General features: G+C 43.2%; 1 protein-coding gene across 1 annotated transcript in view; it reads right to left on the reverse strand.

Moving 5' to 3' along the window:
* Positions 1-6,225: 6,225 nt before the first annotated feature.
* The window catches only part of LOC147709570 (uncharacterized), a 38,268-nt gene continuing 17,345 nt past the window's right edge, over positions 6,226-27,148 (reverse strand). Inside the window, 3 exon segments of the mRNA XM_086926048.1 lie at positions 6,226-7,768; positions 13,939-14,223; positions 24,812-24,983. Coding sequence (XP_086782174.1) covers positions 6,226-7,768; positions 13,939-14,223; positions 24,812-24,983 — 2,000 coding nt within the window.

A 27,148-nucleotide genomic window follows, 5' to 3' on the forward strand; every position in this document is an offset into this window, starting at 1 on the left:
TCCACAAGAACACCATCCGCATCACGACCAACTCCGACGACACCCTCACAGCCGCCGAACACCTGCACTTCCAGATCCACACCAACCCCAAGACCAGCCTCAGAGGCACCCTCATCTACAGACCTCCGGGACCTCGCACACAATTCAGCAAAGACATCGCCGACTTCATCAGCCCGCACGCCCTCCCCTCCGCCGACTACATCCTCCTCGGGGACCTCAACTTCCACCTGGAGAACAACAACGACCGCAACACCACCACCCTACTGGACAACCTCGCCAACCTCGGACTCAAGCAACTGGTGACCACCCGCACCCACTACGCCGGCCACACGCTTGACCCCGTCTTCTCCTCCAGCAAGGACATCTCCTTCAGCCACGCCACTGGACTCCACTGGACAGACCACAGCTGCGTCCACTTCAGCTTCAGAAGGACCATGCTCCACCACCACCCTCAACAGGTTCCCTGCAGAAGCTGGAACAAGATCACAGCCGACCAGCTCGCCACAGCCCTGAGCCAGAACCCTCCCGCAAGCTCAGCGAACCCCAACCAAGCTGCCAACAACCTCACGAGGTGGATCACCAACTGAGCAGACGACCTCGCTCCACTGAAGACCCCCATGCCAGATCCGGCACCAAGAAAGCATCCTGGTTCACCGACGAACTCAAGAGCTCCAAGAAGAACTGCCGGGCCCTCGAGAAAGCCTGGCGCAGAGACCCCACTACAGACAACATGACCACCCTCAAGCTCGCCACTCGAAAACATCACCAACTGATCCACGCCACCAAGAAAACCGCATTCAAGGAACGACTGGACAACAACGCCCACAACAGCAAGGAACTCTTCAACATCGTCAAAGAGCTCTCGAACCCCAGCGCCGGAAACAACGACATCACTCCCTCGCAAGACCTCTGCAACTCACTCACCTCATTCTTCCACAGCAAGATCGCAGACATACACAACAGTTTCAGCACACAGCCGACGCACCCTATGACCACACCAACGCCCCCCACTACCACCTTCCGCGCCTGCACCCCGATCAGCACCGAAGACACCATCCGCACGATGAACTCCATCCACTCCGGATCACCAACCGACCCCTGCCCTCACCACGTCTTCAACAAGGCCGACTCCGTCATCGCACCACATCTACGGGACATCATCAACACCTCCTTCGACACCGCCACCTTCCCAGAGAGCTGGAAGCACGCCGAACTCAGCGCCCTACTGAAGAAACCATCAGCAGACCCCACCGACCTCAAGAACTACCGCCCCATCTCGCTCCTCCCTTTTCCCGCCAAAGTCATCAAGGAGACCGCCAACAGACAGCTGGCCGCCTTCCTCCAGACGAACGGATTCCTTGACCACTCGCAATCCGGCTTCCGGGCCAACCACAGCACTGAGACCGCCCTCATCGCAGCCACCGACGACATCCGAACCCTGCTCGACAACGGGGAAACAGCGGCCCTCATCCTCCTGGACCTCTCCGCGGTGTTCGACACAGTCTGCCACCACACCCTAGTGCAGCACCTCAACATCATCGGAATCCAGGAGAAGGCACTGGAATGGATCATCTCCTTCCTCGCCGGAAGAACACAGAGAGTCCACCTCCCCCCGTTCAGATCAGAGGCCACCGAAGTCATCTGCGGCATACCACAAGGATCATCACTCCACCCCACGCTGTTCAACATCTACATGAGCCCCTTTGCGGCCATCGCACGCCAACACAACCTCAACATCATCTCCTACGTCGATGACACTCAGCTGATCCTCTCCCTCACCAACGACCCTGCCACCGCCAGAACCAACCTACACTAAGGGATGAAAGACGTAGCCGAGTGGATGATGAACAGCCACCTGAAACTGAACTCAGATAAGACGGAAGTCCTCATCCTGGGATCTACGCCCTCCGCCTGGTATGACTCCTGGTGGCCCCCTGACCTGGGCAGCGCACCCAAACCGACAGACCACGCACGCAACATGGGCTTCATCCTAGACTCCTCCCTCTCCATGACCAGACAAGTCAACGCCGTCTCCTCATCATGCTTCAACATCCTACGCATGCTACGTAAGATCTTCCTGTGGATCCCCACCGAAACCAGGAAGACGGTCACCCAGGCCCTCGTCACCAGCCGACTGGACTACGGCAACTCCCTCTACGCCGGAAACACAGCAAAACTCAAGAAAAAACTCCAGCGCATTCAGAACACCTCAGCACGCCTCTTCCTGGACAATTCCCGACACAGCCACATCTCTGCACACCTGAGAAACCTGCACTGGCTCCCCGTCAGCAAGAGAATCACGTTCCGACTCCTCACCCACGCACACAAAGCTCTCCACAACCAAGGCTCAAGATACCTCAACGACCGCCTGACCTTCTACACCCCCACCTGCCAGCTGCGATTGACCAGCCATGCCCTTGCCGCCGTCCCCTGCATCCGAAGAGCCACAACGGGAGGAAGATCCTTCTCCTACCTGGCTGCCAAGACGTGGAACACCCTACCCATCCACCTCCGCCTGGCCCAAGACCACCTCGCCTTCAGGAAGCAACTCAAGACCTGGCTGTTCAAGCAGTAGCGGACCCCCCTCCCCCAAGCGCCTTGAGACCCTCCGGGTGAGTAGCGAGCTATATAAATGCTTGATTGATTGATTGATTGATTGATATGCTGATGACACTCTGCTCATCCTTTATCTTAGCATGGAGCTGTATACTATTAAAATAAACTTCTTTAAGAGAATCAAAAATGTCAACAACATCTACAACAACTATAACTAGTCTAAAACACCTCTGCCTCACTCATGATCAACATTTCCTGTAATACTCATATCACTCACTATGTGATACACTTACACTGCCCCTATGACAAGTACAAGTATTTTTTTATCCTGATCACCTTCACTCACAAAGTAATTCTCAACAGCAGACTAACCTTTTTTAACAGCACTAATCTTCCTAGGCCAATTATTTTCCCTAAAATTTGGGTTGGAAAAACACTAGGTAAGAATTTGGTAAGTCAAAAGGCAAACGTTGTTTAAAAGTCAATTGAGTATCATTACAATGAGTCCAGCCTTTTGGACATTTTAAAAAAGCTGTGTAATGTCCTGCTGTTGTAGAAGGACCATAATGGAAAATAGTTGCTACAGTTACAAAAGTTCTTCCTGAAAATGATAATTGAGAAGCCACAAGATTTTTAATTAAAGTTGTCAATCTTGTTCCATCGGGTCTACATCGTTGGAGCATTAAAATTACACACTGTCTATATCTTTGTATAAATAATGTTGATAACATTTGTGAGTTACATTGGGTACAGACCATGTTTTGATTTGCTTCTCTAACTAGATTATTAAAAGACACTGATTTGCAGTCTGGTAACGTCAAATATATAAATCTTCCAGTGTCTATTTCAGTACTACTTGAAAACGAACAATTGTCACAGTCATGTTGCCATTTATAAGAAAGGCCAAAAAGATTTTCAATATCTATCTATACCTTCATCTTGTAATACAGCAAGCACATACATTAGAAATTCCTGACAATCTTGCTGAATATTATGTGAAAATTGATTTAGACCAGAACATATGTCTAAAACATTTCGAATATCAGAAACACTTTCTATATTTGTTTTACCACTGCTACATTTCTCAAAGACAGAATTCAACAAACAACAACATCTTTGATCCCGATTTTCAACATTCTGTTGTTGTAAAGTTTGAAGAAAAAAAACAACATTAACCACTACATTAGCATAGCAGTTGACACCAGAACTGTTTTCAAACTAAAATCCAACAACCTCTTCAATACTATCCTTTTTCTTTTTGCTTACAATTACTGGTTCATCTAGTTTTTTTCTTGTCTCTACAACCTCGCTACAATTTTTCTCATATCTTCTTTTTCGACCTACCACAAGCTTTTCAAATAAAGGATATTGAGGTAAATTTGGAGCATATTCTCTTCCTAACCTATTATACTCTTTCACACAATTTAGATCTGCACTAATCTTTGTCTCATCAAAATCAATCAAGTATAATCCAGATAAAGTTCTTACTCGAGATAAAGCAAAATATGCCATACCCTCCTTGAACACAGTACTTCCAATATTCACCAAAGCACTATCTACACCTAAACCTTGAGATTTATGAATAGTCACTGCATATGCCAAACAAACAGGAAACTGTTTTTGGCAGACATATACATCTTTTACAAGCAAAAATTGAGTCGAACAACGACTCAATTGTTGTACTTGCAATTTCATCAAATTTGATTTTCAAAAATTCAATGTCATCTCTATTTGGGTAATTCACAAAATCAACAACATGACCCATTGCTCCATTTACTAAACCTCTTTCCACATGTAAATTACGTTGTAAAATAATCCGACAAATTAAACATGCATATAGATTCTTTTCTAAGCCAGCCGTTTTAGATATTGATTTGTCTAAAAAATCCAATTTTGACTTCAACTTTTCTGACAAAATAATAGTAGCTCCTTCATGCTCTATTCTATCAATATCTTCCAGTTTTATAATTTCTTGATTTTCTAGCTTTAACATTTTTTCATTGAAGATTGAACATTCTTGCAGAGTTGGCATCAAGCATATCACTGATTTATTTTCTGCAATTTTTCTATATATATTCTCTGCACCAACATTTTCCTTTGGAAACAAATTTGAAAGTAATCGTGACTGTAAAGCTTCTTTGCCATGTTCACTCACTTTTCCAATTCTTATATCTTGAAGAATACTTTTATAATCAGCATCCTTTGCCTGTCGCATATTTGTAATGAGTTCTGTATATTCAAAATATGACCAAATATTAACATTTCCAATGCTTCCCAGGCACTTTCTGGTGTCTTCATGTGTAACTGTTTTAAATACTGGTTGTCCTTTCACAGGAGTTAGTTGGGGTAGATCTCCAAAAACTATGACGTGTTTGCCTCCAAATAACTCTTCATACTCTGTTTTAAGGATTTGTTGTATTATTCTTAAATGCACAAAGGCAAGCATTAAATTTGATACCATGCTTAGCTCATCAATAATGAGAAGTTTCATTTTTTTCAGGACTCTGGAAACTTCACAACAAGCTTCTCCAGATAGCTTGTGGTATTCTAATTTATTTTCGTGCTCTACTGGCAGCATCAATAAACAATGTAAAGTAATCCCTTTAATGTTATGTGCTGCCAACGCAGTTGGAGCGGTAACGACACAAGAGAGTGAAGACTCAGTTGTTTTCTGTAGATAAGTTGCAATTGCTTTAATTAGAAAACTTTTTCCAGTTCCTGCTTCTCCACTCACGTACAGTCGGACAGGTTTAAATGACATACATAAGCACTCTTTTTTCTCATGACATAAACTATGCTCAATCTGCTCTGTCACTTCATCGTATATTTGTTTTTGCTCAACATCGTATATTTGTTTTTGCTCAACATTTAGTTGTTTTTCCAATTCTTCTAAGTTTATTACATCCTCCTCAGCTTGTTCCATTGCTCTTTCCACATCTCATTTCTTTGTTTCACCAGACATCCTTCAGATCCAATCACAGCATATATACCTTTATTGATATCTTTTGTAATATTCCTCTTAAAAGTATAGCTTTGCAGTACTTCATAGAGACAAACGTTCTCAAGATGATTACTTCTATTTGGATAGTATGTATCCAACATATTTGTCTTCAAAATATCTGTACTGTTTGGTTCTTTCTCTGCTAAATACTCAATTTCTTGTACAGATTTCAAAACTCGGTTTCGTGTTCTTGCAAGACCTAAACTCACCCAAATGATTGTTCTAGATTTGGCATATAGACTTGTAGATGACAAGTGATCTGAACATTCATATGCTCCAATTTCTCAATGAGACAACATCTTCAAACTGTAGCTGTACAATTTTTTACTTAGGCTCTTTTCATGATAAATTTCCTCCCACATTTCCTTTAGTTCTGTCTTTTCAGATTTCGTAATGTAAGATGTTACATATCGAGCCACAGCAATGGAGTTGTCTGCAACATATTAAATATCCATGTTAGCATTCCACATGGACAAAATGACTGGGTTATAATCATTTATGTATTTTGACTCTTCATTTCTTCTTAAGTTGTAGGTATTTTTCGGAGATTTTCTTGTGACAGTATGTCGCAAAAATGACATAAAATTGTTCACTCTTCCTTTTGATAATACTGGACGTGGAAATGCAAATCGACATTTTGTGTAGAACTTATCCTTAGATTTGTACTTTCAAAAACAGTATGTTCCACAACGATTGGTTTGAAACTGTAAGACTTGATGCCTTAAATTCTTTTCCACTGTACTTTTGGGCACAGCACATGTAGAACATTGTTCAATAAAATTCATCACTGTGTCATCTGAATCTGTTCTAAATTTGGGGGCATCTTTGATCCATAGTAGCATATGTATGTGAGGAGCACCTCTTGCTTGATACTCCTTTCTCCAAAAGAAATCCAGAACCTCTCCAAGGGGAGGATTTTTTTTGTTTGTGATAAAAGACATCATAGCTTCAAATCTATGATAGAAATACCTGCATACATTAACTGGATCCAAAGAGCACAGTTTTCCAGGTGTCTTGTATTCTATATTTTTTATGTTTGCATTTGCCTCTCGAAGAAATTGAAGTAAATCTTCCCAAGCATGCTCAGCACAGCTTAGAGTAAGGAACCATGTAGGAGTTCCTAAGTTTCTTAGCATACATTTCAAATCCCCATGATGACAGTACCAATACTCGTTAGTACCACGCTGACATGCCATGAGATTAATTAGCTGAGATTCCAAAACAGTGTCTTTCTGTTGGACTTTGTCCATAAAGTCCCTTGCCAAAATATTTTGCAGATGTACTCCACTTTTTAGTATATGGTTCACTGCATAAGAAAGTCTAGATAAGTCACTCTCAAACAGAAGATGAAACAAATATGGATTACATTGGTGAAACCTTGGAACTTCTGCACATAATCTTGATGTCCGGTATTCAGATGCAGGAATCTTCACAGGTCGGTCATCATATCGTCCACCTTGAAATGTTGGAAATAACTGAGGAAAACAACGAGCCTCCAAGCTCTCTTCCTATACACTAATGGGACGTCCTTTCGCTTCTTTCATTTGGAATAACTCAACAGCATTCCCCATTACTTCTTTGGAATGCAGAGGATGAACACTATAATGTTCATAAATTTGTTCACTTCTGGACACATCCACTTTTTCAATTTGCCCAGCTGACAAATCAATGTCCTCTTCTACAGTCGTTTCCTCTTCTCCTACATATACATTTTTGTAGTATTGATTGTTTTTTACCAAATACAACGTTGCCTTTTTCACTTTCCTAACATCCACTAATTCTTGCCAGATTTTCTTACTCTTTGTAGGAACGCCAATAACTAGAATAACTAAAGGTTCCTCTTCCACTTTTTCTACACCAATTGTTTCAATATTTTTGTTTAAATCTAGAGGCAAATAGACAACTCTTCCCTTTAATCCTCTCTGTAAATCTGAAGGAGGCAATTTCCCTGTCTTAGGCTCCATGCGAACAATAGCCTGAAATGGATGCACACATTGAATCATAATAGACTCATAGGTATTTAAATCCATCAGTTCAGAAGGAATATTTACCAACTCAAGATTATTATGCACAGCTCTAGCAGGCATTTTGGTATCATTTAATTTATTATAACAATATTTACAAATACGTTGATCAGAACCCAAATCAAAACAATTCTCTACCAACAAATAAGTTGCAAAATCCTTCCACTCATTATTATTTTCCTTTTCACTTTTTAAATATAAATCAACTAACCTAGTCTGATTCTTATAATGAGTTCGTCGACAACACACACAAGAAAAGTTTGGCCTTTCACCTGAAATGACCTTAAACCTTGTAATTTCTTGGTCAAAATTTTCTGTACTAAAATTCTGAAAATTTTCTTCGATATTTCCTTCTATTAATGTATCAGTTTCTGCACTGTCCTCTTTTTCACGAAAGTAACTAACCTCAATTTCATCACAATTGTTCTTTACATCTAACACATATCCATGCAAAAGAGCACTGTTTAACTGTTTTGGCTTAAGTGTTGAACTTTTTGCATAATACAACCTTCTCACTAATTTCCTCACTTCGGTATGATGCACTGCTACCATCCTAAAATGGTGAAAAACAGTCTGGCATACTTTTCTAGAAAGACAAGCCAGAGAATGCCCTTACAAACCCGTTTTTTCTCTCAGTCCGCAAGGATCTAATTCTTGCAACATTTTAATCTTTTGTTTAAGACTTTTCTTAGTATACATACGTAAGAAATTACAAAACAAATCAATTGAATCCTGTCGTACACATACTACTACAATTTCAAGTGTACATTGGAGCCTTAGGACATCTCCTTAAAACTTCATCAGCTAACACCTCTTCTGCACTTCTTGGGACAATTTTCTCTTTCTCAATCGGACAACCGTCCTTCACCTCATATGCTCGACCGCTGGTGTCAACTGCATGCAACAAATCATTAGTCTGAAAGTAAGTCTCTTGTTAGACCTGGCATCTTTGGCGTGGTTTTCCCCTATCTTTTTGCCTCTACCTCCTGTATTTTTGATGCTGTGCTGGATTTCGTCTTTGCTGGTTTAGATGCTTTGGACACTCTGCCACTGCTGATCAGTGCCAGAGTGTAAGTGCTCCCTATGTAAAGTGTTATTCTGATTGGATATACATGATTGGCATATTTGTATCACCATAAAGTCACGAAGACTGACGCACACCCCATCCTCAGAGCTGATGAGCTCGTGGATCGGTTGGGAGCTGCCCAGTACCTCAGTACATTCGATTTGACTTCTGGGTACTAGTAGATTGCCTTAACTGATGGGGCCAAAGAGAGGTCAGCATTTTCAACGCCAGAGGGGCACTTCCAGTTCCGAGTCATGCCCTTTGGGTAGAAAAATGCCCCTGCGAAGTTCCAGAAACTGGTTAACCAGGTACTGTCCGGGCTGGAGGAATTCAGCGCTGCATACCTGGATGACATTGCTGTGTTCAGCTCCATGTGGGAGGAACAACTGCAACACCTCTGCATAGTGTTGAAGGCTCTGCAAAGGGCAGGCCTCACTATCAAGGCCAGCAAGTGCCAGATAGGGCAGGGATCTGTGGTGTATTTGGGACACCAGGTGGGGAGCGGCCAGGTGGCGCCCCTACAGGCCAAGATCGATACCATTCTGGCTTGGGAGCCCCCCAAGACCCAGACAGAGGTGAGAGCCTTTCTAGGACTCACTGGGCATTACAGACGGTTTGTCAAGGGATATGGCACCATTGTCGCCCCCTTGACAGAACTCACTTCCAAGAAGTTGCCCAAAAGAGTTGACTGGACTGACGCCTGCCAAACTGCTTTTGATGCCCTGAAAACTGCAATGTGCACAGCACCGGTGCTCAAGGCACCTGACTTTTCCAGTGAGTTCATAGTACGGACAGAGGCTTCAGAGCATGGTGTGGGAGCAGTACTCTCACAAGTCACTGAGGAGAATGGAGACCAGCCAGTACCTTTCATTAGTAGGAGGCTACTCCCCAGGGAACAGAAGTGGAGTGCGATTAAAAGGGATGCTTTTGCTGTGGTCTGGGCTCTGAAGAAGCCGAGGCCCTACCTGTTTGGGACTCACTTCCATGTTCAGACTGACCACAGGCCCCTCAGATGGTTAATGCAGATGAGGGGTGAGAACCCAAAACTGTTGAGATGGTCCATCTCCCTACAGGGAATGGACTTTACATTGGAACACCGTCCAGGCACAAAGTACGCCAACGCTGATGGTCTGTCCAGGTTTTTCCGCCTTAGTGAAGAGAACTCCCAAGAGGGTTGGTAGTTCTCCCCACTTTCAGCTGGAGGGGACACGTGTTAGACCTGGCATCTTTGGCGTGGTATTCCCCTATCTTTTTGCCTCTACCTCCTGTATTTTTGATGCTGTGCTGGATTTCGTTTTTGCTGGTTTAGATGCTTTGGACACTCAGTGCCAGAGTGTAAGTGCTCCCTATGTAAAGTGTTATTCTGATTGGATATACATGTTTGGCATATTTGTATCACCATGAAGTCCCTAGTAAAGTGCACTGGGTGTGCCAGGGCTGGTGACGGCAAATGCTACTAGTGGGCCTGCAGCACTGATTGTGCCACCCACAGGAGTAGCTCTAAAATGATGTCTCAGGCCTGCCGCTGCAGTGCCTATGGGCAGTTTAGAAACTGCCATGTCCTCCTGGTCAGTGTCCCCACTGACCAGGCCTAAACCTTCCCTTTTTGTGCACATCAGTCACCCCTATGAAAGGCCCAAGGTACCCCCCTGGACAGGGTGCAGTGTATGTAAAAGGTAGAGCATGTACTAGTGCAGGTGACATGCTCTGATAGTGAATGGCAGCTATTTTCATTTTTCACTATTGTAAGGCTATCTTGCTCGATAGGTCAACATGGAGGATGCTGGCTACAGTGGTTAACAGCATTTCTTCCCATAGGAACAAGATAGGACATAAGTATCTAGTATCCCTGAACTCAGAATTTAATAACACATCTTTTAGGAAAGGTTGTTTTTAAATCCTGTGTTTGAGAACAGCACTTTTAGAAAGTTGCTGTTCTCTTGTCTGACCCTTCTGTGTGCCTGGGCCTGTTTGTGTATTGACTGTCTGGATTGAGAGTGACAGGGGCTGGGGATTCCCCAGGAGGCTGGCTGAGTCAGCCCTAGGCTGAATGACTGCATTTGCAACCTGAGTGGTGGGAGGAGTTAGCACCTGGGCCTGAAAGGGCGGTGCCTGCCTGCCACAATGCTGGCTCCACCTCCTGCTTGGCGGCTGACGACCCTGCCCCTCACTCTGAAAGGAAAGAAGAAGCCAGAAAAACAAAGTACTCAGGAGACACCCGGAACTGGTTCAGACCGGGCTCAGGACCCACATGCACAGAGAGAACAAATACTTTAGGGGTATAAGTACAGGACCCCTGGCAACAGAAAATTAGATCATCCTGGAATCAAGAAGGAACCTCTGCCAAGGAGAAACCTGAAACTGAAGAAGGAAGACTGTCCTGCTGTTGCTCTGCTGGACTGACCTGTTGCTTTGCTGCCAAGGAAAGGGGAAGGACTTTGCTGTTGTGCTGAGTCCCCAGTCTTGAAGGAATCTCCAAGGGCCTGAGAAGAGCTGGCTCCCTGTTCTGAAGTCCCAGGAACAAAAGGACTTCACCCCCAGCTTCCCTGAACTCTGCTGAGAGAGTTCTGTCCTTCCTAGAGTGCTTGATCCAGTTGTGGGGCCTTTGGAAGTTGTACCTGAGCTGGAAAGCTGGAAACTAAGATTGAGAGACTTTTGCAATCGAAAAGTGTTGTATCGCTCGCTTGTGGAGCGCATCCCCGACAGTGCGAGAAGTTTCCCGCCGCTACAAAGGTCGAGATCATCGCAGCGCCTGACGCCCCTGCCAGAGCCGTCGCATCCTTCGTTTGCGGGATGCACCAGACCGGTGCTGGAAAGTCGAACATCGCTGCGAGTGTCGTCGCAGAGCCTGTCATCGGTGGGTGAGATCGCCGCACCGCTTGCTTGCGGACCGCATCACGTCGCTGCGAGCATCGTCGCAGAACCATCGCATCGAGGAGCTGCGAGAGAGAGGATCACCGCTGGACCACCCATCGTCGCCCCGGAGATCGTCGCAGCCCCTACGAGATCGTCGCATCGTGCCTTTGCGAGAACAGACTTCCTACGGAACCTACGCACCGGAATCCATACAAGTGGCCTTCCTCCCCATACAGACCGGATTCGTCGCAGCACGCCCGCTGCTGCAGCGGGGTTGTCGCATCGCCTCCCCAGGGTCTCAGGAGCAACGCATCGCTTGTTTTCCACCGCACCAGCTTCTGCTTTTGGAACTTTGTTGCAACTAAAAGGTACTGTGAGTAAACGTGACGCAACTTTGAACTTTTCACGCATCAGTGGTTTATTTTACCGCAACCTGAAGAACTTTATTGCAAACCTAAAGAACTCTTTTTGAAACCATATTCTTGAACTGTGTATGTTGGGTTTTTGTCGTTTTGGTCTTGTGTAGTTTAGAATAAATACATTTATTTTTCTAAACTGTTGTGGAGTCAGTTTGTGGTGTTTTCATTGTGTTACTGTGAGTGTTGGTACAAATACTTTACGCATTGCCTCTGGTTAGCCTAGACTGCTCGTGCCAAGCTACCTAGAGGGTGAGCAGGGGTTATCTTAGAGGGTTATCTCCTTGCCCTGACTAGAAGCAAGGGTCCCTATTTAGACAGTGGTACCTACCTCTGCCAACTAGAGACCCCAGTTCTAACATCTCTTCATTAAAAAATGGCTCACAACTTGAACTATGCTTCCATTCTCCAGAAAAAACATTACAAAAATTAGCTCTATTAATTAGTCTTTTCCACTTACTTTTCGCTTTCAAAAGATTGATTGCCTTGTCTAGTGTACAAATTCTATTGATTACCAAAATAAACAACTTCTTTTTTAATTCAAAAGCCTGATCAACAATACTTTCTATTCTTTTTTTCTTATAAAAAGCTGTTTTCCTTTTAGAAGTCTTTACATTTTTTAATAAATTTAATACAACTCTGTTATAAAACATTCTCTTGTGAATTTGAACAAACTGACTTTTTCGTCTATTACTATAGACAATTTAATCGCCCCATACTTTTCCATCATTTTTCTTTTTTATCTGGTTTTTCTTTGTCCTTACAGATAACTTTTTATCTTTTCCACATTATCCACACTTTTTTACTTTGGGTTAATATCCTTATAAAACCCTTTGTTGTCTTACCAGTAGCCCTCTTCTTTTTCTCTGTACAATGTTCTTTAGATAAATCTTGTAACTGTGTTTTTTTGGACAAGTAAGCCTGTTTATATTTTTTTCTTCTGGCATTCTTTGTAGGCATGTTGGTTTTTCTTTCAGTAGATAATAACAATCTATTGTGAAGAAAAAAAACATGTTATAGACCACTACTAACATACTACATAGCAATTAGAACAACTATATGATGTAAACACTGGTTCACTGTTATGTTATGTTATGTTAAAAAATTTATACCACGCACGTACACCGAGACGGTTTCTTGGCGCTCATAACAGACATAACAAACTGAGGCAGGAAGCATTACTCGAAGGCTAACTTAAAAAGGTGAGTTTTCAGGGTTTTTCGGAACAGTTCGTAGGTGGGGCAGTGACGAAAAGAAGAAGGGAGGGAGTTCCAAAAAGTGGGACCTAGAAAAGAAAACCGAAGGTTCACTTCATAAGTAAGTTTAAGGTACAGCAGCAGTGTCTGAGCAGAGTAGGAAATCATGCAGTGAGTGCTGTGCCTGAGTTCATGGCAGTGCAGTGGTGTTTCAACATTATAGGGGAATTTGCTGAGAATGGTGTTTCAGGGTTCAGAACAGTGCAGTGGTGTTTAGGCAGTGTAGGGGGTCGTGGTGGGATTGATATTTCTGACTTTAGAGAAATACAGTTGTGTGTAGGCAGTGTATGGTATCAAGCAAGGGCTACGAGTAAAAAACACTGGATGTCCTAAAGTCTGACTCACTCCATGAGTACATGTATTCCCATGTCTTAAAACATATACACCGAGCAAGTGATTCTGACACAATATTTTAAAAAACACACTGACTTGCATTCTAAATGAAAAAATGATAGAAATATGCCTTGACATTCACTGAAATGATTACTACATGTTAGAGAAAGAGTTGGTATGGCATTTCTACTGCACAGCCAGGATCTTCAGTACACAGCATAGAGACTATTTGCAAATTAAGAGGCCTGACAGACGTACTGCATAGCAGTTTCTAGCACTACATATCCTAAAGCCTGACTCACTTCATCAAAACATGTATTCCCATATTTTTAAACACATCAACTAACCAAATTATTACAATAGTACAAAAAGACACACTCGAATCATTTTTAATTCTAAATCATAAACATATTCTTAAAACATTTCATACTGTAATAAAACATCCAGCATGATTTCATCTATGATTTCGTTTGCATTGTCCTCAACTTCAAAATTTGCATTTTGAAACTCAATGTCATCTACTACTTCTATCAACTCATTGTCCAAACTTTGATCAAAGAAATCACTGCTTAAATCTCCTTCTCCATTATCTTCTTTATCAGTGTTGTCTTCAAAAGATACATTTAAGTCCTCTATGACTCCGTTGGAAATTTCAAAATTGAATTGAAATTTGTCCTGATTTTGATCCATTATATATAGTACAATGTTGCTGGTCCTTACAAAACAATATAAACACTTAATTATATCATTTTCACTAATAGATAATAAAAAACTATCTTTATCAACTTCATAAGTACATGTATTCCCATATTTTTAAACACATCAACTACGCAAATTATTCTGCCTCATTCTTCTGAAATGAAAACTGACTCACACTGTGATCTTAGACACAACACTTTCCCTTGCAATTCAGTAAAATAATTACTACAATGAAAGGGAGTCTTGCTGGGAGTATTCAGGGTTTACAGCACTGGAGTTGTGTTGCAAGAGTTTAGAATATTTTTCTAGGAATGGAGTCTCAGGGTTTTGGACAATGAAGTGAAGTTCAAGCAGTGTAGAGAGTCAAGGTGGGACTGAGAATGTACAAAAAAAATCACTGAAATAATTACTACATGCTACAGACACAGTTGCTTTTGCATTTCAACAGCACACCCAGCATCTAAATTGCACAGCATAAACACAATTTGAAAATTAAGAGGCCTGAGACACATACCGCATAGGACTTTCTATAGCTACATCACCTAAATCATGACTCACTTCATGATTTAGGTGATTTAGCACACAGAGGGAGAGAAAGTACAAACAAAGACAAAACAAGTAGAGCGGGGAAAAATTTAACATGGTAGCACTGTCTAATACACACCAACAGCCATATTATAATAGGCCTCTGCAGATGCACATGAGAGGGTGCAGGCAGAGGGAGAGGGTTGGTGCAGACAGAAAATGAGATATTGCAGGCAGAGACTAAACTGGTACAGGCAGAGGAAAGATGGTGCAGGTTTGCAGGCAGAGGGATAGAGGTTGCAGTCAGAGAAAAGATGGTGCAGGGAGAGGGGAAGATGGTTCAAGTAGAGACACAGATAGTGCAAGCGGACACAGACATGGTACACACAGAGGATTCAATGGTACAAAAGAGAAGAAATGCTGGAAACAGTGAAAGAAATGTTACATGCAGAGGCTAATTGGAGCACACAGAGGGGGAGATAGTGAAGACAGAGATAAAATGGTAATCGCAGAGGGTGCGAGACTACAGTCAGAGAAGGAAAAGATTTAACATGGCAGAGCTGTCTAATACACACCAGCAGCCATATCATAATAGACCTCTGCAGATGCACATGAGAGGGTGCAGGCAGAGAGAGAGTGTTGGTGCAGACAGAAATTGAGATAATGCAGGCAGAGACTAAACTGATACAATCAGAGGATAGATGGTGCAGGGCTACAGGCAGAGGAACAAATGGCGCAGTCAGAGAAAAGATGGTGCAGAGAGAGGGTGAGATGGTTCAAGCACAGACACAGATAGTGCAAGCAGACACAGACGTGGTACACACAGAGAATAAAATGGTACAACAGAGAAGAAATTCTAGAAACAGTGAGAGAAATGTTACATGCAGAGGCTAATTAGAGCACATAGAGGGGGAGATAGTGAAGACAGAGATAACATGGTACAGACAGAGGGTGCAAAACTACAGGCAGAGAAGGAAAAGATTTAACATGGTAGCGTGGTCTATTACACACCAGCACCCATATCATAAGAGGCCTCTGCAGATGCACATGAGAGGGTGCAGACTGAGGGTGCAGGCAGAGGGAGAGGGTTGGTGCAGACAGAAAATGAGATAATGCAGGCAGAGACTAAACTGGTACAGGCAGAGGATAGATGGTGCAGGGCTGCATGCAGAGAGACATATGGTGCAGTCAGAGAAAAGATGGTGCAGAGAGAGGGTGAGATGGTTCAAGCAGAGACACAGATAGTGCAAGCAGACACAGACATGGTACACACAGAGGATAAAATGGTACAACAGAGAAGAAATGCTGGAAACAGTGAGAGAAATGTTACATGCAGAGGCTAATTGGAGCACACAGAGGGAGAGATAGTGAAGACAAAGTTAAAATGGTAAAAGCAGAAGGTGCGAGACTACAGGCAAAGAAGGAAAAGATTTAACATGGTAGCGCTGTCTAATACACACCGGCAGCCATATCATAATAGGCCTCTAAAGATGCACATGAGAGGGTGCAGGCAGAGGGAGAGGGATAGTGCAAACAGAAAATACATTTCCAATTTACAGCACTATCTCTATACCAGCATTTAATCAAAACATGAGACACAATATCAAAATAAAGAGTACCCTATAAGCAGAGAGATGCAAATTGGGAGGAGACACAGGTGACATTATAGAAAAAGGTGCAAATATAATTCTTTAATTTACACAGACACTCAGTGTGATCCTAGTCAAAAATGTTAAAACCATACATTTTACCAAAACACATATACCACAGTAAATCATTCAAGAGACAGAACACAGCCCATGTAAATGAGCACTACATTACAGTGCAGAAACCTGACTCATTTCCAAAATACATTTCTAATATGTTTTTTTTTGTACTTTTATAGCGCACAGCTACCCGCAGTGGGTTTCCCGGCGCTTGTACGAATACCACAAGGGAGCCCTTCCTGGCTTTCCCTGTGAAGTGTCCACTCCTGGGCACCGCCATGGTGCACACCAGGCATCCCTCACGTTGTGGGGGCCGTTGTGGAGACTAAGCAAGCTATTGCCCAGAGTTGCAGCATGGGACCCATGATCAGAATAGGCACTGAGGCGAGAATATCCAGTCAGGGGAATTCATGAGACCGAGACCCGCCGGGGCAGGAATCGAACCCTGGTCCCTGGTCAGAGCTCTGCATCGAGGTCTGCCTGCTCTAACCATTGAGCCACACTTCTCCACTAGTTGCACTAATGCACCATTAGTTTTTTGCCAGCATTACATCCAAACATGAGACACAATGCAAGAAGAAAGAGGCCCAATATGCTTGTAAATCTGCCCAAGAGTGTATACAGCACTCTATCTATATTAAGTGGGTCATTGCTAAGAGGAGGTCTAATAAAACAGAGAGTATTATGAAGAATGCAGAGGCGGGAGTATAAAAAGAAAGGGGAACATCAGGGGACAGTAAAGACACCCACAATAGAGGGAACACAAGAAACAGTTAAAAAAATAGCACTCTCAAGAAAGACAAGAAAAAATAAGGAAAGATCGGAAATTTCAGAAAACAAAGGACAGTAAAAGCAGAGAGAGGTAGACTATGAGGAGAGACAGGGGAGATTGTAGAAAAATATCAAAATGTAATTCTTTCATGTAGACAGACACTCAGTGTGATCCCGGACCAAAAATGTTAAACCATATATTACAACCAAAAACAATACATGGTGCAGGGCTGCAGGCAAAGGAGAGTTGCTGCAGACAGAGGGCAGATAAAACAGAGACAGGGTAATATGGTTCACACACAGAGAGATAAATGGTGCACACAGAAACAGAGATAATGCACACAAAGGGATAACATGGTACAGCAAGAAAGAAATGCTGCAAACAGAGAAAGAAATGTTACATGCAGAGGGGGGATGAAACACACAGAGAGGGAGATAATACATACAGAGAGAAAATGAAACAGAAAGAGGGTGAAAATCTACATGCATAAAGAGAAAAGTAAGTGTAGCCCATTTGAGGGAGGATCCTGCTGATGCCCCCGTCCTTGTAGGAGAGAAAACACCCACTCTCCTCTTTGCCGACGATACTCTTCTCATGTCAAAATCCCCAATGGGGTTGCAAAAACTACTCGATCGTTTTTGCAGTTTCTGTACAGACAGGGGGTTGTCAATAAACACTTCCAAAACAAAGCTGATGGTGTTAACTAATAAAAAGAAACATAGGAAGGTAAACCTCAGGCTGAATGACACCCCGCTGGAGGTGGTAGAGGAATTTGATTACCTTGGGGTAAGACTTTGTAATAACCTGAGCTGGTCTGCCCATATCGCCAAAATGGTTTTAAATCTCAAAAGGGTTGCAGGAGTAATTCTTAAGAACCAGCGCCGATCTTTCAGTAGACCCATAGCCCCCACCCTGGCAATTTATGAAGGGAAAGCATTAGCAGCGGCAGTTTATGGTTCAGAACTTTGGGGGGCGGAAAATACAAAAGCCTTAGCTGTGGCCGAAAATAAGTTTATTAGAGATTTGGTCTCGCTACCCTTATCGTCCCCACTGAAACCCCTTTTTCTTGACATGGGCAAAAAATCGGTTGTTGATCTAGTGCAAATTCGCCCCTTGCTATTCTGGGTTCGTCTTAGAAGGACCCCAGAACTTTTTAACTATGCTCAGGTTTTGGATGAGCTGATCAGTTTGAACGTAGCAAACAAAATTAAATGGCTCAACAATTTAAAGAGGCTTGTAAAATCTATAGGTCTGGAGGAGAGTTGGATTTCGCAATTACCACCCCCAAAAGCAATTGTCAAAAAACTTTATTGGGATTGGGTTGTTGCTAAAGAACACATGAATCCTAACTGGGGTCATCTAACTAGTACTTTCCTTGATCACAAGCCCCTTAGGAAGTTAGAGCCCTTCTTGGATTTTATCCAGGTCCCTCGCGATAGAACATTGTTTTTGAAACTCAGATATGGGATTCTACCCCTTAACACATTCAAAGTAGGTTGGAAGGGATACAGAGGAACAGAGTGCAAATGCCCAGGTTGTCCCTGTCCAAAAGAATCCTTGGGCCATTTCCTATTTGCATGTGTAGCCTACAAAATACCTAGAGGAAGGTGGTTGAAACCTGTCTGTAGGAACTTAGGGGTGAGGGATCATAGATTAGCTATGCGTATTTTTTTAACAGATGTTTCTTCAATGTACATGGTCTGTGGGGTGGCTAAATATGTAGCGAATGCTTGGCTCATTAGGTCAAAACTCGTACCCATTGTCTGAATTGTTTTATGTACAGTTTATTATGGATTTATTATGGTTACTGTATACGTACTTTTATGAAATTTTGTTTCGAATAAAGTATTTCTAAGAAAAAAAAAAAAAAAAAAAAAGTAAATTATTCTGCTAGAATCTTCTAAAATGAATACTGACTCACACTATGACCTTAGACACATAACGGAAATCCTTGCAATTCAGTGAAATGATTACTACAGTGAAGGGGGGATCTTTCTAGTAGTGTTGTATAAAGAGAGCAAGGGTGAGGGAGAGAGAAAGAGGGAGACAATGGAAGGGAAGGAATAAACAGAAGGAAGTAAATCAGGTGGAGAGAGGTAGTTAGAAAACAGGAGTAAAGGAAAGGGATAATGACAGTGAGGAAAGAGATATGAGGGTGAGGAATGGAGAGTGAGAGAAAAAAAAGCATATTAAGAAAAAGGAAAAAGGAGTAAGTGAAACAGAGGGATTTATAGACAAGAGAGGAAGGTAAAAGAACAGTGGTGGAGAGAAAGGAACACAGTGAGAGAGAGTGAAAGAGAGGGAAAGTGAGTAACTTCCACATTAGAACACATTTGTATTATTAACTTAAAGTGCACAACATATATCCCCTTACAAATTAACAACTCACCTTTAAAAATGCTTTTGAAGATTTAGAACAGTGTCAATCACCCACCAGATTTTCTTAAGCAGAATCTCTGAAATGTACCTCAGACATTGCAACCACAAAATGGCCCTGATTCCCTCTAATTTTTCACACATATCCATGAACATGGCCAATGAAATTTCTTCTCACACAAATTCAAAACCAAATTAACATTTGAATTGGTTGTACATTTCAACACTTTCAAGCTCACATAATGTTCAACCTTCCCCCACTGCTCTCTCTGCCTGTTACCATGGTCACTCTCAATAGAACACCTACCTGAACTCAAAAGGTGAAAAGTTCATCATTCAATGTTGCAAACCAAACCAGCAAGTGTGTTTGACTTCTCAATATACCAGCTTATCCTGTGCAATGTTCTTTTCAAGGACTTTTTCTAAACCATAGTTTTATTCCTTTTAACCCCTTCAGTGTTCATGACAAGGTCAACTCGTCATGGGTTTTACCTGCGCTGTGCTTATGACGAGTTGACCTTGTCACAAACAATGGGAAATCTGGAGTAAAAGAACCCAGCGGGAATTGCCTATAGCACCCAAGGTGTTAAAAATCAGTAGTATGCACCCTAGTTTTCAATGTTAAATTATCAGAAACCACCAATCATTTCTTTTTTTTTCAAGTGCACTGAATCTCATCCACATTTTTTTCTAAATTCCTACTTTTCAAACTGCCATTTCATTTCCAGAGCTCATCTGAGTACAACCAGATCTCCCTTCAAGATGCTTAGAGTGTGGATTGTAGGACACAGCTTTATTTTCTGGAGTGAAAGGTATGCATTGTTCAAAGCTTTATTTCGATATACACACACGATATCATAAAAGCACATACAAAATTTAAAAAGAAAAACCACAATTCATAAACCTTACATTTTACAGTGTTAGTTACAGTAAAAACATTGGTGTTACAATAAATAAGTTAAGAGGCATATTAAACATTAGCAGCTTTGTAGAGTTAAAAAATGTAGTTAAAAACTAAGTCATCTCATAGCTTTTGCTCTAATTGCCCATACCCAGCTCAGAAACTTGGCAACCCCACAAACTAAAGATGTACTAGTGTCAGTCTTAAGTATTCTTAAAGCTACAGAATAATTGCTAGTTCCTAGCAATAAACATGCAGGTTTTAGCCATTTCTGTCTCGATTTTGCATAGGCTGGGCATGCAAAAAAAACATGAGCGATGCTTTCAGTGACACCTCCACAAATTGGGCAGTCAGGTCGTGTTTGATACGGAGGCTTCCACTTACAGGTGTAATCGTGTAAGGGTAGGTTTCCCAGCCTGAACTGAATAAACAGTGATCTATCCCTTGTTTTTTTATGAAATCCAAGTAAGGCTTCAAACAAGGCTTGGGTTTATGCTGTTTAAACTCTTCGGTCAGCCTTCCTTGGTTTAGGTCCCTTAGATCTTGCTCGTCCACCCAATTCCAATAGACTTGCTTAATTTCAAGCTTAGATAAGGGAACTCCTAGCTCCCAATTAATTGGCAAACCGATGTCATTCAAAAGCTTCTTAATATTACGAATCGAGCTGACTGTGTGGGAGCCATTAAGATTCATAACCTCTATCAAACCATCAAGATACTTAGAGAGCTCAGGGGTCCGCCAAAGCCTAGCCCAAAATAAAAGCGGTCGCAGCCTGGCTAAATCCCGGATGGAGCGGCGACCCAGATCGCTCAGTAATGGTTTGATTGGGGTGCCCATTGGGAGGGATACCAGCTCTCTAAGGAACTTATTCTCAGAAGTGGTGAGACCGCTAATGCATTCAAAGCCCCACAACTCTGCCCCATAGAGAGCGCTGCCAACAGCCTTTGCAGCATATATATCCAAGACAGGGGCAACGGGCTTAGAGGTGGACATACGATGTCCCGCCCCAAGACACCAGCCACCCTTTTATGGTTCAAAAGCATTTTATCAATATGGGCCTGCCACTTCAAGTTTTGAGAAATTCTAATTCCCAGATAGTAAAATTCTTTTACACGCTCCAATGGTTCTCCATCAAGAAAGAGGGTGGACCTGGAGGACTTACTAGGATTAAAATAGAGGAGCTTAGTTTTCGAGGTGTTAATGACAAGGCTCCTAAGTTCACAAAACAAACTGAAGCGATTCAACAACTTTTGCAGGCCCACAGGGGTTTTCGAAACCAACAAGGTGTCGTCTGCGAAGAGTAAGGTGGGACATTTATCGCCCGCCAGGACCGGGGCGTCTGCATCTATTTCAAGCAGAAAAGTGACCACACCATTCACAAACAGAGAAAAAAGTGTTGGGGCTAGCCGCACCCCTGTCGTACCCCATGCTTCACAGGAATCCTATCTGTTTTTTGCCCCTCGGAGCCCCGTCTAATACGAGCATAGGTACCATCGTGCATGCGTGCCAAAAGGTTTAAGATTGGAGGCGGAATCCCCATCACTTTCAATATAGTCCACAGGCAGTCTCGAGGAACCAGGTCAAAGGCGGTCTTCAAGTCAATGAATGCCAAATAAAGACCGCCTTTGCCAATGGTAACCACTTTCCAGTGGAGGAGTAACAACCTGAACGCTTGATCAGTTGTACCTGTGCATGCCCAAAAGCCAGCCTGGTAAGGGGAAATGATCTTATGTTCCTCTGCCCACGAGAGGATCCTCTCAAGGAAACCCTGCCAACAAATTTCTGTCCAGCGTCTATTAGGCTAATTGGGCGGTAGTTGGCAGGGTTCTCCCTAGGGCCCTGCTTGTAAATGGGAATCACCTCAGCCGCCTTCCAAGAGTTAGGGACTGGTGAACCAGCCATCAATGCATTTATTAGGATGGTGAAATATGTTGCCCAACCATCGGGGTTAGCTTTAAAAAGGTCACCGGGCACACCGTCCTGTCCTGGGGCTTTCGCAGATACTATTTTGGCTATTGCAGCAAGAACCTCCTTATTATTAACTCTTGTTGGCGTGAGCCACCCGGAACCATCAACCGGAGCACCGCTCAAATGCCCAGGGGCACCGGGCAGGTCATTCCCACCATAGAGTTTGGAGAAGTGTTCAAACCATTTGTTGCCTGTGATATGATTTGGAATTTGGTTCGAGCTGCACCCAGATGATTTTCTAACTAGTGACCAGAACAGGTTACCATCCTTGCTGTGACTTGCATCTCTAAGATTTTCCCAATGGGACTCTTCCCAAGCCCTTTTGGCGGCTATAATTGCCTTTTTATATGACAATCTGGCCGAGCGTACAGATACTGGATTAGACGATTTAAGGCGGAAATTAAATTGGTTTTCCTCCTTATACAATTACTATCAAACCAGTCCTGCAATGGCTTGGTAGTTGCCAGGCTCTTCTTTACTGGGACCGTAAACAACTTGCCAATCTGATCCATAGTGGCAGTATAGATGCTTTCTACCTCTGCTGACCCAGCCACCTCGTCACAAGCTACAGATAGCCTTGCTAACTGCTCTGAAAGGATTCCATCCAGATCCCGCAATCTAGACTCATCCAGACAGAACTTAGGCCACTTGAGAAATCTATTACAATTAGATGGAATAAGTTGCTTGGTTAATAGACCCTCGCTTTTTAAAGGTATGCACTCCCTTCTGTGCCATGGGTCTAGCAATGTAGGGGACAGAGGGTTATGGTCACTCTCCACCGATGGTATAATGACCATATCCACTACGGACTTCCAAGTCCTCCTATCTATCATTATGTAGTCGATCCTACTCTCACACAACACTCTATTATAGGTATTAGCACCCTGAGCATCGGAGGTAGTACGGCCGTTGGCAGCTCTTAAACCTGTTTCGATCATTAAACCATTTAATTGAATGACTACAGGAGACCATCTCCGCACGGGCTTAAGGGTTAGGGACGGAACGCCCCATTGTGCATCGTCCTCATGTACTCCTAAAATGTCCTCCACTGCCAATGTTTCGAATGAGCAGTTAAAATCCCCAGCAACCAGAACTAAGGAATCAGGAGCACACAGCCTTAGCAAGTCAGGTAAAATGTCAATTGTGGGTGATTTGCCCCCCCCCTGGGTACCTCTTACATATACATTAAAGAATTCCCAAACGGAAGCACCATTTATACCCTCAATGGAGAGCCTCATAATGTCCGGGCAAGAAGGGGTGTGGTGAGTAATCTTAAGATTAAGATCAACCCTTACCCACATTATGAGCTCACCAGAGGGACGACCACGCCCAATCGAGGTAGCGGGTACACAAAAGCAAGAAAATCCCTGCATATGCAGCGGTTCCAGACTCCATGTCTCCTGAAACATGCAAATGTCGAACCCATTAATAAAACCAATCCAATCTGGTAACAAATGCTTGTTTCGCAGACCTGCCACATTCCATGAAACAATTTTAAGATTGCTAACATTATCCCCGTCATGGGCTAAGACACTTGCAGTTTCACCCAAGGTCGGGTTGATATTAGTGTTTGTGATACCAGCAGGGTCCGGGGCTGTGGCAGTGGATTTTATACCCACTGACAGTTGCAATGCAGGTAGCTCTAAGAAGTGGTCACCCTGGGGGGAAGAAAAGGTACTTATTTCTCTTGCAATAAGGTCTGGTCAATCCACTGCATCCAGACAGTCATAACGATTGTAGTGGAAGAAGCTATCAATGTTTGCAGGGGGCATAGACCATTCTCCTTGTGCTACACCCCTCCTGCGCCCAGGAACCAAGGTCCATCCATCTAGTTGAGAAGAAAAATGGCCGGGGGAATAAAAGAAGGTTAGTGGGAGGGAGTGGACAGTCGTGCCTATACTTGGGTATCTCCAGTTGCAGATGAAATCTACAATTCTAGGGTTATTGAAATTGATCAAAATACAGTCTCCCCTTATGTTTTTAGCCAGATGTCCCACCCATGGGGTCCTGCGAATCATAAGTATTTTACCCACTAGGTGCAAGGGCAAGGGTCTGTTCACATTTAACCAATGTACTACCCTATTCCATAGTTTTGTAGGGCTTTCCCTTTCGTTTTTTGCCCAGTTCTGGGGCCCCCGCTAAGACCACCACAAATGGGCAAACCTCCGGAGGTACGTTTAAGATCTTTTTACCCGCAGTAGGTTGGTTAATCGGTGCCCCCCCACCAGTCATATTTTGGTCTGGAATTTTCTTACGTTGACATGAGTTATTCACATTGGGACGAGTTGTTTCTTTGTCAGTAGGAATAGCCACAGGAACAGATATAACCGACTGGGATGTACCTACACCTACTGACCCCTTATTGGTTACTGGAGTGATCACTTTTTCCTTAAGGGTTTTAAGCAGTTTAGTCAATTTAGGCAATTTAGTGACTGAGGGCAAAATAACTCTGAGATTGGGTTCAACAAGGCCCTTAACATCACGTTTGATCCTTTTTAGGTGGACCTCAATCTTGCTCAACCTCTCTTCTAGTGGAGTTAACAGGACCTTAACAGTGTCATAGATAATGTTAGGCTCACTCTTCAACTCCCTCTGTCGCATTTATTGGCTTGGTGACCCATCTAGAGCCTCTACTGCCCTACTAGGCGGTATAGAGACTGTTGATCCGAGAAGTGAATTAGCACCAGGTTGCTCCACGATGGGTGGGTTTGCTTTCCTGCCCTTGCGACCTTTATTTCTCCTCCCACCTGCATTATTAGATGGTTGGTGGGTCTTTTTAGGTATTGCCCCTGGGTCCTTCCCGCACTGTTGCCTAGTATTATATACCTTTACTACACTAGGTACAGTAGGAAACTTTTGAGGTGACAACAGCAATGATTCTGAGGCTGTGGACTGGCTACTAAGGGTAGTCTGTGACAGATTACAAAGGGGTGGCTGTGGGATTGGAAAGGTATGCAGCAAATAGATGCTTTCTCAACCTTGATTTACCAAATGTGGATATTATATGGATTGGCCAGAGAGGATTGAGATGTCACCAATTGATGCCATTGGTAAAATCCTTTTTGCATCTCCCACACCCTGACCTCCTAATTGTGCACTGTGGTGGAAATGACCTAGGCACTTTGACTGGGGTAGGTCTGGAAATGCTTTTAAAGGACACCTTTGGGCAATTGATGTCACTTTTTCCACAAACTACCTTTGTATATTCTAATATATACCAAAGGCAAAAATGGAACTTGTCCAACCAATATTGTCCGCAGATTGAGAAAGCAAGGAAACATGTGAATAAGTCTGTTTCTGCTTTCCTCAGAGACTATGGTATGGGTTCTATATACCACGAAAACTTGCGTTACAACATGCAAGGCATCTATAGGAGAGATGGTGTACATTTCACAGATGAGGGGAATAGAGTCTTCCTTTTAAACTTTAGACTCTGCATCTGTCCTTACTTGTAGGTACAAAAAAATACTCAATGAACACAACGGCTCTTTTTAGAGCCAACCAACATCTAAACCCTCAAACTTGTTATTTAACTGTCTTTTTTTGTTGTTTTTTTTCCACCGTGCGAGCACCGTGGGCGCACCTGGCACTTTTTATTTAAAAAAAAGGTTTTTTTGCCCTTTGGGGTCTTTCAGGGACCCCCTGAGAAGGCCTAGGGGGTCAGGAAGACTCTACCCTGCCCCCTTTTCACGTTCTCCACTTTTGATTTTGACTCTCTTCTGAAACTATACAAAATGGTGGCTGAAGGGTGCAAGAACCGTGCGCGCACCTCTCGATTTAAAAAAGAAAATGTTTGTTTTGCTCTTTGGGGTCCTTCAGGGACCCCCTGAGAAGGCCTAGGGGGTCAGGGAGACTCTACCCTGCCCCCTTTTCATGTTCTCCACTTTTGATTTTGACTCTCTTCTAAAACTACACAAAATGGCGGCTGAAGGGTGCGAGCACCGTGCGCGCACCTCGTGATTTTCCCCCCAAAAAAATTAATGGTTTTTTTGGCCTTAAGGGGTCCTTTTGAAACGCGTAAGGCAAAGTGAAGGAACTGCTGTAATCAAAACGTACGTGTGGCGCTGTTCATACCAAGAATTAAAGGTTAATGGTCAAACCTTCTCGGCTGTTCGAGTGCTTCCTCATTCGTGTGGCAGACCTAGGAGCAAGATGTAACAGCGGCAGCCCAGCCGCAAGGAGAGCAACCGCCTGTAAAGGTGGGGGCCACAAAGAAGGATCACCTACCTCATTGTGGAACAGCACGAGTTGGATAAGGACAGAGGCACACGTGGGGGCTCATCCAGAGCTTAGGCTCAGATAGAGTGACACGCAGTTAAGAAAGTGCATCCATCCAGGAACTGTAATACTTCAACTCCCACAATGCTGAGGGGCGTGGCATGGCTTACTTAGCTAGCATGTGGGAGTGTGCACGCATTCTTTGCATATAAGACTCTGAAGAAGAGAGATTTCGAAACGCGTAAGGCAAAGTGAAGGAACTGCTGTAATCGAAACTTACGTGTGGCGCTGTTCATACCAAGAATTAAAGGTTAATGGTCAAACCTTCTCGGCTGTTCGAGTACCGACTCATTCGTGTGGCAGACCTAGGAGCAAGATATATATATATATATATTCACTGAAAAAACCATAGGTTTGACACCAGTTATAGTTAGCTGGAAATTTTACTGACATAAAACCATTGAAATTCCCATGT

The sequence above is a fragment of the Lissotriton vulgaris genome, chromosome 6, assembly GCF_964263255.1.
Source record: "Lissotriton vulgaris chromosome 6, aLisVul1.2, whole genome shotgun sequence".
Classification (NCBI taxonomy): Eukaryota; Metazoa; Chordata; class Amphibia; order Caudata; family Salamandridae; genus Lissotriton; species Lissotriton vulgaris.